Source organism: Ctenopharyngodon idella, chromosome 12, assembly GCF_019924925.1.
Source record: "Ctenopharyngodon idella isolate HZGC_01 chromosome 12, HZGC01, whole genome shotgun sequence".
Lineage (NCBI taxonomy): Eukaryota > Metazoa > Chordata > Actinopteri > Cypriniformes > Xenocyprididae > Ctenopharyngodon > Ctenopharyngodon idella.
Window position 1 is genome coordinate 23,500,437 of NC_067231.1, and position 17,316 is coordinate 23,517,752.

At 35.6% G+C, this 17,316-nt stretch overlaps 1 protein-coding gene across 2 annotated transcripts; it reads right to left on the reverse strand.

Moving 5' to 3' along the window:
* Positions 1–151: 151 nt before the first annotated feature.
* gpr142 (G protein-coupled receptor 142) lies at positions 152–13,810 on the reverse strand. Of its 2 annotated transcripts, none has more exons than XM_051915670.1 (3): positions 13,639–13,810; positions 9,189–9,266; positions 152–6,447 (listed from the first exon to the last, which is right to left on the reverse strand). In XM_051915670.1, the coding sequence occupies exons 2-3, from the start codon at positions 9,235–9,237 to the stop codon at positions 5,495–5,497; spliced, it is 1,002 nt and encodes a 333-aa protein (XP_051771630.1). In that variant the 5' UTR covers positions 9,238–9,266; positions 13,639–13,810; the 3' UTR covers positions 152–5,494. The 2 variants fall into 2 exon arrangements, with proteins under 2 accessions (XP_051771630.1, XP_051771629.1); XM_051915669.1 differs by having other exon boundaries at positions 9,121–9,268; positions 13,639–13,808.
* Positions 13,811–17,316: the final 3,506 nt, after the last annotated feature.

Genomic DNA, 17,316 nt, shown 5'->3' on the forward strand with positions numbered 1-17,316 from the left:
TAATAAGAAAGTCTAAGAAACCTCAACATGCATCACAACCGATTATAAGCTTTAAATCTGAATGTTTCCATCCCTGAAATGCAAAAGAGCTTCAGGCTTGAGTGCTTTTTTTTTTTTTTTTTTTTTTTTTTAAAAGGACTCAAGACACATAAACAGATCCACATAGCCATTTAATTTCTGATCAGTATGATCAAAATGCAACAACAGTTTATCAGTGCACATATTCAATTACACAACCAAAGGAAAGCTTGTGTGTCACAATATAAAACATGAACAACAATGCAACTCCTTTAAGGGAAAACATCATGCAAGTGCCACATGCCATTTTGTGGTTACGTCACATCACACAGAAACATGTTTTGTGGTACAAATTTAAGTCATATTTCACATATGAAATATGACTTTATGGCAAAAATATATCACTTGATGAAACAGGAAGGTGGTTCTCATGTGGCAGACAACTTCATCGCAACTGATTTGGAATCAATTAATTCATTTATCTGCTGTAGATCATTTAAAACCATTGAAGTCAACATAGAATCACAATCAGCCCCTTTTATTTTCTTAATACATTCTTAGTCTTACTGGACATGATTCAGCGAACATTAACCAAAAGAAACAATCTTACATTAAAATTTGAGATAGGATGCCATCTGCCATCCTTGCTTATGAGAACCACAGATATTTTTGAGCCAATTTATTTAATCAGACTACACTTACACTTTCAAATCCACACAAACCAGCCAAATTTAACCCCTTGCAACTGACTGCAAACTCTGGCATAAAACTCCCACTTTTCATAATTCATTCAATTCCCAATGGAAAAAAAAAAAGATTTTGAAGTTGTAAACAAAACCAATATTACTAGAGTACATCTTACAAGAAAATACTATTTCAGTCTTTCTACTTAAAAAATATTTTATTCAATGTGTTGATTTCAGTCTATTTCTTTGTAATTATTTGTGAAGTTTACCAGCAATTTCTGAGTGAAAATAGCTTAAAAGTAAACCCTACACCATTTTTTTCCCCAGTGTACAGGGTTGTGAATGTAATTCCATGTTGACCTTACCAGATAATAAAGGTAAAGCAGCAAAATAGATACATAGCAAGGACAAAACCATGATCTGCAGCTGCATGAGACCCAGCATATCTAAAGCTGACCTCAAACAGAGCAGATTATTTATTGTCTTAAATATTCAGACTCTTTCTTGTGCTGTCAGCCGTCTGCTCATATTAAGGCTTTAACGATAGATGTGCTTTCTTCTCAGGCATCTGTGTTTGTGATGCAGCGGGAGACGTTTTTCAAAGAGACAACATCTGATAACATCTGCAGGACCAGAGGCTCCCTCTCATGATTGAGAAGGGAGAGAGAGGGAGAGAGAGAGAGAGAGAGAGAGGATGCAACACTGGGTGCTGAGAAACACAAGTGCACTAAAAGGACAAGAGAAGAGTTCATTAACCAAAGCTCCAGATAAAAAGTGAGTTTTTTTTTTTCACCAGACCAAAATGTTAAAAACTTTCCTCTGTAATTTAGCAGACTAATTAAATCAAAGCTTTTAATGTACCTTTTAGCCAAGACACTTCATTAAATAATTAGTCATAAGACCTTCAAAAAACAGTTATAACAGTGTTATCATTTATTAAATCAAGGACTGATTTAATTGATTCATGCAGTCTCTCTTCCATCAGATTCTCTCAGAGAATCAAATCGACACACAAAGTTAAAATACATTTTATATACAGTTGGCAGGTGTGTAAGTGAAAACATCAACACTTTAGTCATTGTATCACATTTTACTTTGCATTTAGATCAAGCTTGTCTATCTAATGAATCTGAATCTGTTCTCTTTAAGTACACACTGGCAAGTGCTGCACGATATCTGATCAGATAACAAATCATAGAGTCATTTAATTGACTCCAGAACATCAATTCTGGTCAATTCTAACAAATTAAATTTTTTGCTGTTGCTGCATGGGTGTGTGCACAGAAGCTCAGGGCTGGCTTTGTTCAGCAGATCTCCTCGGATCGGTCTGTTTGTACAGTGGTGTCTTCACTCGTTGTGTTCCCATGTCAAAGCCCCTTTTAAAGCCTCATCCAGTCGCCATGAATGCACAGCTAAGCCAGCAACCGCACTTTGTGCACTGGGGTTAAAAAGGTCAGCCATCTTGCTCTGCTTCACTGGACGGGCTCTGAAAGGGTTTAACTTAGTCATGCAAAATAACCTACAGCTGCAAAAAAAGGTCTTGATCAGAACATTATGTAATGTTCTGATTATGTTTGATGAGAAAATGAAAAGCTTATCACATTTGTTTCTAATATGGAAAATTACTGAGTGTATAATGCGTTATGTCTTGATTGGATTTAATTTTAAACTATTAGTTCACTTCAGAATTAAAATTTCCTGACAATTTACTCACCCCCATGTCATCCAAGATGTTCATGTCTTTCTTTCTTCAGTCGAAAAAAAATTTAAGTTTTTGAGGAAAACATATCAGGATTTTTCTCCATATAGTGGACTTCAGTGGGGACCAATGGGTTGAAGGTCCAAATTGCCCAGCCAAGGAATAATGGTCTCATCTAGCGAAATGATCGATCATTTTCTAAAAAGATAAAAACATATATGCTTTTTAACCACAAATGCTTGTCTTGCACTCGCTCTGCGATGTGCCACGCATGAAGTAATCATGTTAGAAAGGTCAGCGCGACATTGGCGGAAGTATTGCGGTAGGGCGAAAAACTCATTAGGGCAAAAATATAATTTTCTCCTCCAACTTCAAAATCGTCCAACATCGTTGTTTTACCTATTTTTGTAAAGGCCGTTTGACTGTCTTTGCACGTTCACTTTGTAAACACTTGCTCGCTACGTCTGCCTACGTCACATGTGACCTTTCCAACGTGATTACATAATGCGTGGCGCGTCGCAGAGCTAGTGCAAGATGAGCATTTGTGGTTAAAAAGTATATTATTTTTTATTTTATTTTTTTAGAAAATGGCCGATCGTTTTGCTAGATGAGACCGTTATTCCTCGTCTGGGATCGTGTAGAGCCCTTTGAAGCTGCATTGACATTTGGACTTTCAACCCGTTGGTAACTGTTGAAGTTATGGAGAAAAATCCTGGAATGTTTTTTCTCAAAAAACTTAATTTCTTTTCGACTGAAAAAAGAAAGACAAACATCTTGGATGATGTGGGGGTGAGTAAATTATCAGGAAATTTTAATTCTGAAGTGAACAAATCCTTTAAGATGGCTTCAAATCTAAAAATGCAGAATAATAGATCATAATTTAATGAGTGAGAATAAAAGAAAAGACTGTTAATGAAACACTTGTGTGTGTTCAAAGAACTTCATCTACAATATAAGCAACATTTATAAAAACACACACAATATCAAAATACAACATTTAAATGGAATAGTTCACCCAAAAATATTTAAAAAAAAAACTGACATAATTACTCATCCTTTTGTTATTTCAAACCTGTATGACTTTCTTTCTACCAAAAGTGAAAAGAGAAATTTTGAAATGTCAGGATGTGTATTTTGATATTTGTATACAAATTCAAAGAAACATTTTCATATAATGAATGAAATTCCATCCTTTTTCTCACATAAGGCTTATCTTATACGGCTTTAGACAACCTGGATTATATGGCATGAGTCAACAGTTTTATGATACTTTTATACTTTTATGCTGCTTTTTTTTTTTGTAATTGTGGGTCTTGATCTCGATTTACTTTCATTATATGGAAAATAGTTTTCCTCCTACCCGAGTTTCACAGTAGAAAGTAAGTCATACAGTTTGGTAACAACCCAAAGGTGTGTAAAAGATGACAGAATATCCATATTTCAACCTATTCCTTTGAAGGTTAACCATTTATGGAAAATGACAAGACATAATACTCATTTGATGAGCCAGATATCTTTTTTTCATAAATACTGTAGTAAGTTTTCTTGTCCCCGCAGAGGATAAAACAATAAATAACACAGATATGCAGATCAGTGCAAAACACAATGGTTATGTCTTGATTGGAAGATGTTCATGATGTCATGAAAACATTACTTGTTTTGTCAGCAAGACAAAGTTTACATTATTGGTCTTTTGTTTAATGACCGTAAACTGTGATCTCTTGGGTCACTAACCAGAGGTCAGATGAGAACAGATGAACAGTACCTGTGGTGCACATTAGCGTGAATGAATGCTAGACTGTTCATTATCTGGATATGTTATTATGTGGGAAACAAGTCACTGTAATCAAGATTTTCGATAAGGCGACAAAAATTACCTACAAGTTTTACTCGTATTCAAGTTGATCACGCAAACTTGCCATGCTGATCAACAGAAAACTGCCTGGCTTGAAAGTGACTTTTGTGGGAGCTGTGCTTCATACATCTGAACTATTTTTTGCACTTATGTAACTGCACCTTTAAAGGGTTAGTTCACCCAAAAATGAAAATTCTGTCATTAATTACTCACCCTCATGTCGTTTCAAACCCGTAAGACTTTTGTTCATCTTCAGAACACAAATTAAGATATTTTTAAAGAAATTTCTGTCTCTCCATTGACAGCTACGCAACTACCACTTTGATGCTTCAAATAGTTCATAAATAGATCGTAAAACTGATGCATATGAATTGAGCGGTTTAGACCAAATTTTCTGAAGAGACACAATCACTTGAACAACAGATTTAATTTAGGCTTTTATTCACATAAAACATTCATCGACTCACACATCGGTTGTGGTAAACGGAAGCTCAAGCATGTTCGCTTGACGTGTGCGAGAACCAATGAGGTTCATTCTCGTGTGTTACGCAGCACAGTTGAGCTTCCGCAATAGGTTTGTTCTCGCGAATCAAACAGGTTTGGTTGAGCTTCTGTTTATGTTCACTGATCAATGTTTATATGTGAATAAAAGCCTAAAATAAATCTGTTCATCATATAAAGTGATCAAGTCTCTTCAGAAAATTCAGACTAAACTGATTAATTTTACGATCTCTTTATGAACTTTTTAAAGCATTAAAGTGGTAGTTGTGTGTCTATAGAGAGACAGAAATCTCTCAGATTTCATTAAAAAAATCTTCATTTGTGTTCTGAAGATGAACGAAGGTCTTACGGGTTTGGAACGACATGAGGACGAGTAATTAATGACAGATTTTTCATTTTTGGGTGAACTAACCCTTTAACCTTTCAATCCACAAAAGCCACAAATCTGAACTCTTTTCAAGTTAATTATAAGAACAAGACAATGCTTTTGTTGGGACTTAAAGGGATAGTTCACCCAAAAATGAAAAATCTGTCATCATTTACCCAAGTAAACCGTCATTCCAAACCTGTATGACTTACTTTCATCTTACACAAAAGAAGATATTCCAAAAAAGGAAGGGTTCATTGTTTTTTTGTCAAAAAATATGGACAAAAAAGAAAAGTCATGAACATAAGGGTGAGTAAATGATGACAGAATTTTCATTTTTAAATGAACTATGTTTTTAAGCAGCAAGACTACATCTTGATATCTGCCCTTTTGGGAGAGAGAGGGGTGATCTCTCGCTGGGAACGTTTGGTGCTGGAAATAGATGAGGTGGAGGCATTGGCAGCGTTGCGCTGGTGATAAAGGGGCTGGCGTGGGTGCAACGGTCCTTCCCGAAACAAAAGGACATCCCTCACTGCCGCTCTAAAGGGTTTGCTGACAAAACAGTACAGAAAGAAATTCACAGCAGTGTTTAACATGGCTAACATGTTGGCTAAATCGTATGCTAGATGTACCCGCCAATCATTGTGCACCGATGACACGTAAAGATGGTAGAGCACCACTCCAGTACGAGGCGCCCATAGTATAGCGAACACAGAAGTCACTGCTAGGAGCATAGCTGTTGTTTTACCCAGCTTGCCTGGCAGTGCCAGCTGTTGCCCACTCTCGTCTTTGCACATCTGCTGCCGCTGTCTTTTCCGAAGCCTCAGAATGATCAAGGAGTTTAGCACGAGGAAGATGCAGCACGGAAGAAAGTAAATAATAGTCACGTGGGTCCAAATCAGGGCAGTATCCAAGTTGTTGGGTGCGTGGCTGACCCTCCACATGTCCGACCACCAGAAGAATGGCACACCGGATGCCAGTGCCAAAGTAAACACCACCGCGATGATCCGCCGGGCCCGTGCCGGGTAGCTGATCTGTCGGTGGAGTAGAGGGTGGCACAAAGCAACGTAGCGGTCAACCGTGAGGGGTACGGTGGCCCATATGGATGCATGATTGGCGGAAAACTCCATCATACTGACCGAGCGCAGCAGCATCACAGGTACGTCTCTGTGAAACACGGCCGTTTCGAGCAGGAAGCCCACGAAGATGATGAACAACTGGCTGAGGATGTCTGAGCCAGTTAGAGCAAGAAGATACACATAGAGGGCCTTCTGAGTGCGAACAGCCAGCCGGTAAAGAGCCACCAATGTCAGGATGTTCACTGGGAAAAGATGACAACTGGAATTAGAAACAAGAATTGAGGTAGACAACGATGGACAAGGCATAAACAGGGAGGGGATGAGGCCAGAGAAGGGAGAAACAGAAGACCGAGATAGAAATCAAGGGAATGGAGGGAGTAGACACAGCAGGATTGATGGGAAGTAAAAGATTAGGGGTCATATTTACAGAACATGGCGGCCCCCTGAAACCTTTGCCCTGATTTTCCACAAAGAAGAAATTAAAGTTAAGTGAATATGTACTGCTTTTGCTTGTTGACAAGACAGGAGATAAGTGTATTTTAAGTGTTTTGTTTTTTTAAAAAAAGATTTATGTTGAAACTATTTATAGAAACAAAAAAAAATCTCCAGAACAAAATCAGATAAAAATCTGGAGAATTTAAGAGATGCAACTGAATCAAATGAAAATACTCTTTTTTTTTTCTTCACCTTAATGTTGTGCCAAACCTGTATGCTGTAATTTTTCCATCAAACTTTCCTTACAGTTTAGTGACAGTGTCATTTTACACTAGAGAAGCATGATAAAGGTACCTTCCAAATACTTAATTTATATTTTTAAAAATATTTTTGGGTTAACCGTCCCTTTAAAATGAAAAATATCATCATTTACTCACCCTCACCCACGTTCCAAACCTGTATGACTTTCTGTGGTACATTTTGAAAAATGTGTCAGTGTATTTTACATCCATACAATCATGTTTTGGACCCCATTGACTTTCACTGTATGGACAAAAACGATTCAAAATGTCTTCTTTTGTGTTATGCAGAAGAAAAGAAGTCATACTTGTTTAGAACAACATGAGGGTGAGTAATAATGACAGAATTCTCATTTTTGGGTTAACTAGACCAATCTTATATTAGCAGTAAATTGTAAAAATACTAGTAAATTGATTTAAATTTACTAGTTTACTAGTAAATTTACGGCTGTTGTGAACACCAAGTATCTGTCCGTGACCCTGATTTGGTTTATAGTAGCAGTTTATGGGTAGCTTTCAAATGAGTCGCTAATTAACCGTTAGTCGTACTGATTGATTGATTGATTGATTGATTAGCTTTCTTGTCCTTAAGTAGCCGTCAGTCTGTTCTGGGATTGGTATAGTAAAATGTTTGTGGATGCTTAATGATTTCTTGTCTCGTCTGATGTGTGTCTCACTGAATGAATCTACCATGACCTTCCTCCATCAAGCAACTCAAGGTGAAGAAGATCAATTTCCCATGTGCTAAAAATGTTTATGTGCCATGGTCAATATTCAAATAAAATCTTATTTTATGGGGTTTTTATTGTGCAGTCATTTCTACAAACAATAAAAAAAAAAAAAAAAAAAGAAAAGAAAAAAAGTAATACTCCATAAGTTGGAGTTTGAATCAACTACATCCCACAGAATGCTGAATTGAATGTTGAATTAGAATGACAGGATTGGGGAATTTAATAAAATGAAAGCTAAAAAAAAAAATTAAAAACCTTCATTTCATAATCTGATTCATGTTGTTTGGCTACATTTTAAAGAGTTTTGGGTAAATTGGGCCATTCTGGGAAATGAAGTGTTCTTCCATAAAGGTCCAGATAAAAAAAAAAAAAACATATAAAAAAAAAAAAAAAAATATATATATATATATATATATAATGGGCCAAACCAAAAATGGCAAAATATTTAGTGTATATATATGATTTAAAGGGTCAGTTCACCCAAAAATTTAAAATTCTGTCATTAATTACTCAACCTCATGTCATTTCCACACCCGTAAGACCTTCGTTCATCTTCGGAACACAAATTAAGATATTATTGATAAAATCTGATGGCTCAGTGAGGCCTCTATTGCCAGCAAGATAATTTACACTTTCAGATGTCCAGAAAGCTACTAAAGACATATTTAAAACAGTTCATGTGACTACAGTGGTTCAACCTTAATATTATAAAGCAACGAGAATATTTTTGTGCACCAAAAAAACATTTCAACAACATCTAGTGACAGCCGATTTCAAAACACTGCTTCGAATCTTTACAAATCATTTGTTTCGAATCAGTGGTTCGGATCGCGTAAATGAAGCCTCGTTTACTGAAATCACGTGCCTTTCGTAAAGCTTCGAAGCAGTGTTTTGAAATCGGCCATCACTAGATATTGTTGAAAAGTCATTATTTTGTTTTTTTGGCGCACAAAAAGTATTCTCGTCGCTTTATAATATTAAGGTAGAACCACTGAACTCACATGAACTGTTTTAAATATGTCTTTAGTAGCTTTCTGGATCTTGAGAGGTTCAGTGACATTGCTGGCAATAGAGGCCTCACTGAGCCATCGGATTTCATCAAAAATATCTTAATTTGTGCTCTAAAGATGAACGAAGGTCTTACGGGTGAGGAACAACACGAGGGTGAGTAATTAATGACAGAATTTTCATTTTTGGGTGAACTAACCCTTTAAATCTGATCATTTATAGTATATTTAAGAATAAATTAACTTTCATTTTATGGACAATGGACTGAATTTTGAATTTCATTTCATTCCATCATACTTCCTTAAATTCAATCAAAAATCACATCTTGATTTTGACCTTAATTCTTGACTTAAAATGCATTCTCAATTCAATTTTCAATGGTGCACAACCCTGATCCTAATCGACCCCTATTTATATAGGTATTAAAATGCACATCTCATACCTGGCACTCCAACACACAACAGAGCACTGTAGTAGATGACAGGGATGTAAGCCAACACACACTCTGACCTCTCCTGAGCGCTGAGCTCATCCTCCCGCTGGCCGGGCGCTGTGCCATTGTGCCAGTCAATCATGGCCTCTGAGTTCCTCTTGTGAAAGGAAAGAGAACAGGAAGGAAACCTTAAAACCTCTCACTAGTGACTAAATATGACCTAAAACCTTTGTCACTTTGAGCAACAACTGAAATCAATGTGAAATGAACCTTTTTGTGTGCTGAACGTGTTTGGTTATGGAGTCTGCAGTGCAGAATGATGGAGCAGCATGGAATTTTACTACACTCTGGTCCTCTCACCGGGTCATTGTGTTAATGACAGAGACAGCTTGCCCTCATAGGTTAAAAACAGTCAATTAGACCAGATGGAATGAGTGCACAACACTCTCCCTCATTTACTTGTCTTATCTTTCCACTTTCTACCTTTCCTTCTGTGTTTAACTTTGATTACTCCCATAACTGCCCCCTCCTGGGAGGATGAGGTGATCAGATCTCTGCCAAACATGTTTATTTGCTATCAGACCAAGTGCATAGAGCAGAAATGATCGATTTGCTCTGTATATTTCCTTTTACTGCATGACATCATTGAGTTTTATGAACAACTTCCCTTGCTAATGTGCTTTGGTGCTTTTCCTGTAAAGGGTCAAACTGTGCATTTTGCCTTTGCAGTGCATTGTTTTGTGTTGTCATTGGAATTGAATGACAGTATATTTAAAAGCCATTCATTTATTCCTCCTGGCAAACAATGTGAGAGGGTTTATGTTGTGGAACATGATTGCCTGCTATGATGGGGCTGCTCCATCAACTGTCCTGCTTAGGTGGGCAAGTTCACACTGTGGGTGAGAACTGGAGAAGGCAAGAATGATTGGTCTTCTGTCACCTTATAATTACTTCTGTCTTTTCCCTATTGGGGATTTATGTGGGGACTATGGTGGCTTTGTGATTGTCTTAGCAATTTTCACTGAGCAATTCTTTCCCAATTCCATTCATTCATGTTCATTTATCATAGTTTAATTTAAGAAATTCAGTCAAATCTGTGTTGTTTCTAAAGCAGAATGGTGTTACTATGTTTTAGGAAAACATTTAATACCCATAGAAATTATTCCAAATGGGTATAACCCATAAATAAATTTCCACAAATACAGTACAAAAATGCTTGAAACAGCTTTAAAAAATCTATAAACAAATGCTCAGTGAAAGGAGGAACTTAACCATCATAAAAGAAAATACTGTCTATCCGCTTTTGCTATTTTCTAATGATAACATGAAAAGAATGGATAAGAATGGGTAACAGGACTAAAAATGATTTGATAATTTGGAACCAAATACTGATTTTTGGTAAACGTATATATATGAATTAATAGTGATCCACAGATACTTTCAAAAAAGTTCATTTGGATGGTCTCAATGGTAAAATGCAAGAAGGATCATATAATTTCCACTTCCAGAGAAGCATAATCCCATTATCATACAGTTACATCATATGTTGTAATGAAACTTTTATGGCTCTTTGTGACCCTTCACTCTATAGTTGTTTTGATACAGAAGCTGATAAATGATGATAAATCTTTAACTACAGGTGAGTGTGTGCTAGGCTACAGAAGAGAGGTTTTCTCTGAAAGGCATTAAGTACTTTACTACTGATGTTGTTCTCCCTTCTAAAAAAAAAAATATCTCTACAAAAAAATCATCGCTCATTTAAGAGATCCACAAAAGCAATGAGGAGGAGCATGTGTGTGTTTATATGGGTCTCTGTGAGTGTGTATATGATATGCTGCTTGTTCTGTGAAGCTGACTCTATGTAGTGAAAAATGTCAGGTTCAGTGGATGCACCAATATATATTTTTTCATTAAAGCATGTTCCTGTGGTAACTGGATAGCAGTTGAGAAATCCCAAGTGATTATGATTACAAAGCTGTTCAAATGCCCATCTCAGAATGAGGGGCTGATCATTTTAGAAGATCATTTCAAGAATGTGATAAAAATCCGATAAATATGGGTATCACACATTAAAAATGATGTGGAAACCGCATTTTCTCAAGAGGTTTAGATTTTATGGAGAGGAACCTTGTTCTCATGTATTAGACATGCCTGTTAACGAAAGCCTTTAATCCATATTTCCTTGCGGATATCCTTTGGGGATATTACCCTCTTTCTCAATGCAAACATCTTTATAATTTGAAGTATAATTTTAAGGGCTAGGCGATATAACAAAAAACTGTTTATCTCAATATTCTACAGACTTTTGGCGATGATATATATCTAAATGGGCGTGTTTGTTCAGTCAGGAACCATAATTTCAGTCAAACAGCCATTGAAACCAAACATTGTAAAACAAAAAATGTAATCACAATGCCTGTGTTTTTGTATCCTTCTCATCTTCTTTCTTCCTTTTTAGAAACAAACAAAAAATATACTATTACACATCCAGATATGGATGTTATACCATCGTCCTTGAGCTCATAGCTATTGTCTCGGGTGAAACCAAACCATGTAAGAGGTCAAATATAGTAAAAATAGCGATTTTTTTCCAGTTTTTTACTAAATAACAAAATGAAAAATTATATTTAATTAAATTTAAACACATAAATATCTCAATACATAAAACAACTATCAATATTTACATATATTTTGACTATATTTTACTATACAAAAAATTACACACAGGGACTTGCAAGAACATTTAAGTGATAATGCAAATGAATCACTGAATCAAAGTTTTGAATTGATTCACAGAAATGAATCAATCATTTGCAACTGAAGTTTGAATAAGACACACTATTAAAACATCTCTGTCTACACTCTGATTTCAAAATAAAGGTTCTTTATTTGCATTGATGGTTCCATGAAGAACCTTAGACATCCTTGGAACCTTTCCAGTGCACCAAAGGTTCTTTATTGGAAAAAGGTTTTTTTTTAAAAAAAGTTCTTCACTCAAGAAAAAAAAAGGGTTCTTTTAAGAATTGGGGAACCAAAAATGGTTCTTCTATGGCATCACTGTGAAAACCCCCTTTTGGAACCTTTATTTTTAAGAGTGTAACGCTTTGATAATCAAGAGTCACACAACAAAATTATACATACTCTTTGGGAAACTTAATGGCCAAATTAAAAAAAAAATATTAAATCATGCTGATATTCACAATTAAAGAAATCGAATTACTGGGATTCTACGTAAATCTGAACTAGCCTTACACTGTTTCCTCGTATGCAATAAGAGCTTAATTCCAAGACCAGGGATTTCTGGGTTCCCATCCAGAGACTACCATCTAGAATTAGGGTCTCAAAAGATTCATATGAAATAACTCGCAAGCTGTTTAAGCTCAAAGCATGACATTGAAGCTTATAGCATAACCTAAACTATGTGAATGACAAACAGCAATGTTTTCCATTAGCACTATAGTTCACATGTGTTGCCCCCTGCCTAAGGACAACCACCCACGCAATCTGTGTTTCAAAGAATCAGTGCCACTGATCTGCAGACAATGATGAAAAATAATGGTTTTTTTTTTTTCAAAATAATGAAGTGTGGCTCTATTTACAGAGTCTCATGGGAAATCACCTCATTTTGTAGAAGTATAAATGGCCACTGTTTTCCATTCTAGGATGTACAGGGAGTCAATGTGTAAGGTTTCAGATCTCTCTCCATGGACTTTTTGCTCTAATGAACACGCTCAATTATTCATATTCAGCCGGTACACCTGAGACAATAGTTATGAGCTCAAGGACAACGGTATACATTATCCATATCAGGACATGCAGGGAAAAGAGTGTTTCATTGTTTTCTACAAAGGAAGAGAGAAGATGAGAGGGTTACAGAAACAGAGGTCTTGAAATTCACAGCCTCTTGATTACACAAGGCGCTCAAAAACAATGCCACAAATTTCTGAAGCTATCTTTATGACTTCCAGAGTTGACCTCTGGATATCCTGTAGATCCTGGAGAAAATATTAAAATGACAAAACACACATTGAATAACTGATTTATGTTCAGAACAAACCAGTTAACACTCGTTTTTTAAAAGCTGTTTGATAAGGGGAAGCAAAATAACAGTGGAAGGTTCACATTGTACTAGCATAAACAACATTATTTTTAATAGATAGATAGATAGATAGATAGAGTTACATTTTCTGCTATTTTGTCACTGGAATTGTTTTAAAATATGATTGCAAATGTTTAGCCCCTCACACGATCATACTGTACCATTATAAATAGCTAAAGATCTCTACAGCACTGGAAACTATAAAACATATATATATATATATTTTTTTTTTAAATACAGCAATATTAAATAAAAAAAAAAACTTAAGTTCTCTACCTGTATTTAATACCGCAAAAACTTACTTAGAACAACTGTAACTGCAATTGATGCTTACTTTAATAAATTCACTTAGCACTCTCTTAAATAAAAATAAATAAAGACTCTGATAAATAAAGACTGATAGCTCATGGACAAAGAGGGTTTCTTACCCTCACAAATTGCTGCAGGTCCCCATCCGTGGACTCTGTGGCAGGAGTCCTAACCACCGATGCCCAGCCAGGCAGCCCTTGAGGAGGACGGGGAGGAAGAGGAAGGACGGGGGTCTTTGAAAAACAGACACATCACTGCAACCACAGACTGAGTTCAGGAGGAGGTTATGGAAGGAGCTAGAGAAGGATAGAGAGAGAGAGAGTAGGAGAGAGAGGGAGGGAGGGGTTAAGCACGAGCAGGGCTGATTTCCATAGGGAGGATTTTGGTGAAGGAGTGAAGCATTGAGAGACATAAAGAGGTCTATCTTTCTTTCTTTGAGGTCAGTATAGCGCAGAGACACATGAGGAAGAGGGTGTTTTGTTTCAGACAGCGATGCTTTCAGACCCATGGGAGCTCTTATCTGCTGTGTGTGTGATCTTCATATAGGACACTTTATAGGATTCCTCTGGCTGTGATGTAAATGTAAATTTAACTTGAACCTAAATATAGACTCTGTGGTTCTCTTTAAGCTTTAACCATTATGTAGATTTGTACATTTACTGAAGTGAATGTGAATGGCGCTTGCCTGTGCAAAACTCATGCCACGATGCTATAGGGTGTTCGGGATGGTTGCCAGGGCATTGTGGTTGCTAAGGTGTTATGAGTGGTCTTTAGTACTTTTTTATGTGGTTGCTACTGGGAGGTTGCCTACAGGCAAAAGTCAAGAGAGTCCACTGTTCTGGTCTCTAATAAATGTAATAAATCTTTCAATGTAAGTTTTGGGGATAATTTATAAATTGTATGTGTAAAGCACTTCTCAAAAACTTTATTTTATTTTAGTATAATTTATATACTATTTTATATTTTCAGTTTTCATTTTAAGTTTAAGTATTTTTTATTTCATACTCTATTTAACTTTAATTCTATTTAACTTTAATTTATATAAATTTCAGGTTTAGAGTTTTAGTAACTTTAGTACTTCAACGTAATTTATTTCAGTCAGTTGTTGAGGCAACATTTCTCATCTGATATTTGTATTTTATTTTATTTCAGCTTTATTTTAATTAACGAAACTAATTTAATAGTTTTAGTTTGAGTTAACAATAACAACACTGCTCACAAAGCCGCACAATTTAAGGTATCTAACTAGATTTGTTTTAATATATATACTAGTTCAACCATTTTTTGGATGTATACTATTGAAGAACTAAATGTTTTCTAGATTAATTAGCTTCCCTCACCAGCCAGCAACATCACGTCTCCAGATAGATGGAACAAAAAGTACATGTACACCACCATCTGGACACAGGAGGAGAGAAAGGGATGCACGGATGCTCTCTCTCTCTCGCTCTCTCTCTCTCACGTGAATACTTATCACTGAGTGTTCATTTTGATGAATGGTCTCTGACCTGGCCTTGTAACACAGCAGATAACTGGCCAGGCAGAAAATGAGCTGAGTAAACTCTGTCATTGGTCTTGGTGTCAGCAGTATATATATTATGTTGAATAGGCATGATAATAGGCAACAGTCTTTGCTAAATATCTATATTTCTCAATATAAAGTAGGTTGATCACTACAGATTGTCCAAATTGAGCTACCCAGAGAACATATCTGGGAAAAAAAGCCCCTTTTTATGTTTCCAGATCATTGAAAACTACAGAAAAATATAGACTGCATTGTGTGATGCAACTGTTTGTTCACTTTAAGTTGCATTAAAGTAAAATTATGTATTGGATTTTACTAATAGGCCTATATAAACTGCAAAGCAAATCAAAAACAATACAAAGCAAAACAAAAACTTGAAATCATTTTAATATATATATATATATATATATATATATATATATATATATATATATATATATATTAAAATGATATAATAAAACGTTACGGTTCGGTTCATGCAGTACGACGACGAATACAGTCATTCACAGGCGATCCACACTCCAATCCAGAAGGGGGCGCGCACAGTAATGCTTTTTAGCCTAACCTATTTTAACCAGCATTAACCACCAATAATCGCAATAAGCTCTGTGTTTTGTTACTTTCGGTAAGAAACAAAGTGCCATCTTTTAAATTCTGTCCATTTTATCAAGAAATTCAAACAATAAATGTCGTTTTGACGCTTTTTGATGTGGCGTGAGTCGTGACAGATGCGCCTGAGCTCAAACGGCGGCGCGGAGCGCGAGTGAACGCGATCATCCCTTCCCCATCACTACTACAGAAAGAACATGAAAATGAAGGTACGTTGAAAGATACAGTACAACTTACTGAAAGGTATCATATCTCGTGTAATCGCGGAAAGGTGTCAGTAAAACAGTTTGTAAACAATATGTCACGTAGTATTACATTTACCTCAGAAAAGCCATTCAGTTTCAACAGCTTGTTAGTTCGCTAGAGAAATTAACTTTTTCGCTAAATATATGCACTACATTAGCCTATATATTAATTATATTTAACTTAACCTGTTAGTTAATGTAAGGCCTAAATAAATTCGTAATGAAAACAAGTTATGACAGCCACTTTGTAAATGATTATATTTCAACAACGAATTGGAGAAAAACAGAAGTTAATGCAAAAACTGCCTTATGTGTCATTTTACATACATTTTTTATTATTATTTGAGTGTTGATGATTATATCTAAAAAATAAATAGCAACTGAATTTAATAATTTCGGCTATTTTGTTAATTGTAACCTTTAGTATAGTAATGTGCAAGTCCCTAATAGTTTACAGCATTAGCATTAACATTGTTTAATAAAAAAAAAAGAGAAAAAATTGTTTTGTTTTCTCACCCTGCTGTACCGAACCCGTACCGAACCGTGACTTCAAAACCGAGGTACGTACCAAACCGTCATTTTTGTGTACCGTTACACCCCTAATATATATATATATATATATATATATATATATATATAATTTAGCAAAATAAAAAGTACAATAAAATCTATTAAAATAATTTTAAAAATGCACTAAAAATGCCCACAAAATAAAAATGCACTAAACACAAACATATTTTGAAATGTAGTATTTTTCCATTGACACTGACACTAAGTTCCCCAGTACATGACCTTTTTATGTGAACAGAGCTCAACTATTGGCCTAATGTTGTCACATTAGCTGTATATCATAACATTTAATAACATCAATAAAACATTTAACCTTCTCTTAAAAGAAAGTCAAGCAGCTTTGTGTGGTCTGAACTTGGAATTCATGTTTTCATAGTGGCCAAACCCAGCAGAAGGGAATGTTGATTTAATATGTCCTGTCATCCAGAACAACATTCATTATCTCCTATCCTCTTGCTCTATGACACTTCAGCATGTTAGACCTGAAACCTGGCAGAGTTATATTTTCATAAATATTATTCATATTATCATTGTATTCCATAAAAATGTCAATCAATTCTTTCACTCAACATGACCACTAACAAGTTCATTCACAAATCATCTTTTTCTGAAGTAAAGTTGCCCTTCTGCAGTGAAAGCAGATCTGAGTTCAAGTCGGCATGAAATAGAACTTGCGATAGTCTTTTTGTCTTTTCTTTCCTAGTGTGACGTATGTTGAACGTGATTTCACCAAGTAGAACATTCAACCAATCAACACAATCAACCGATCAGATTTGAAGGACAGGTTTACAGTTAATGTCAAGTTTAGGCTTACAACAAGGGTTACAACAAGGGCTTCTACAGTATTT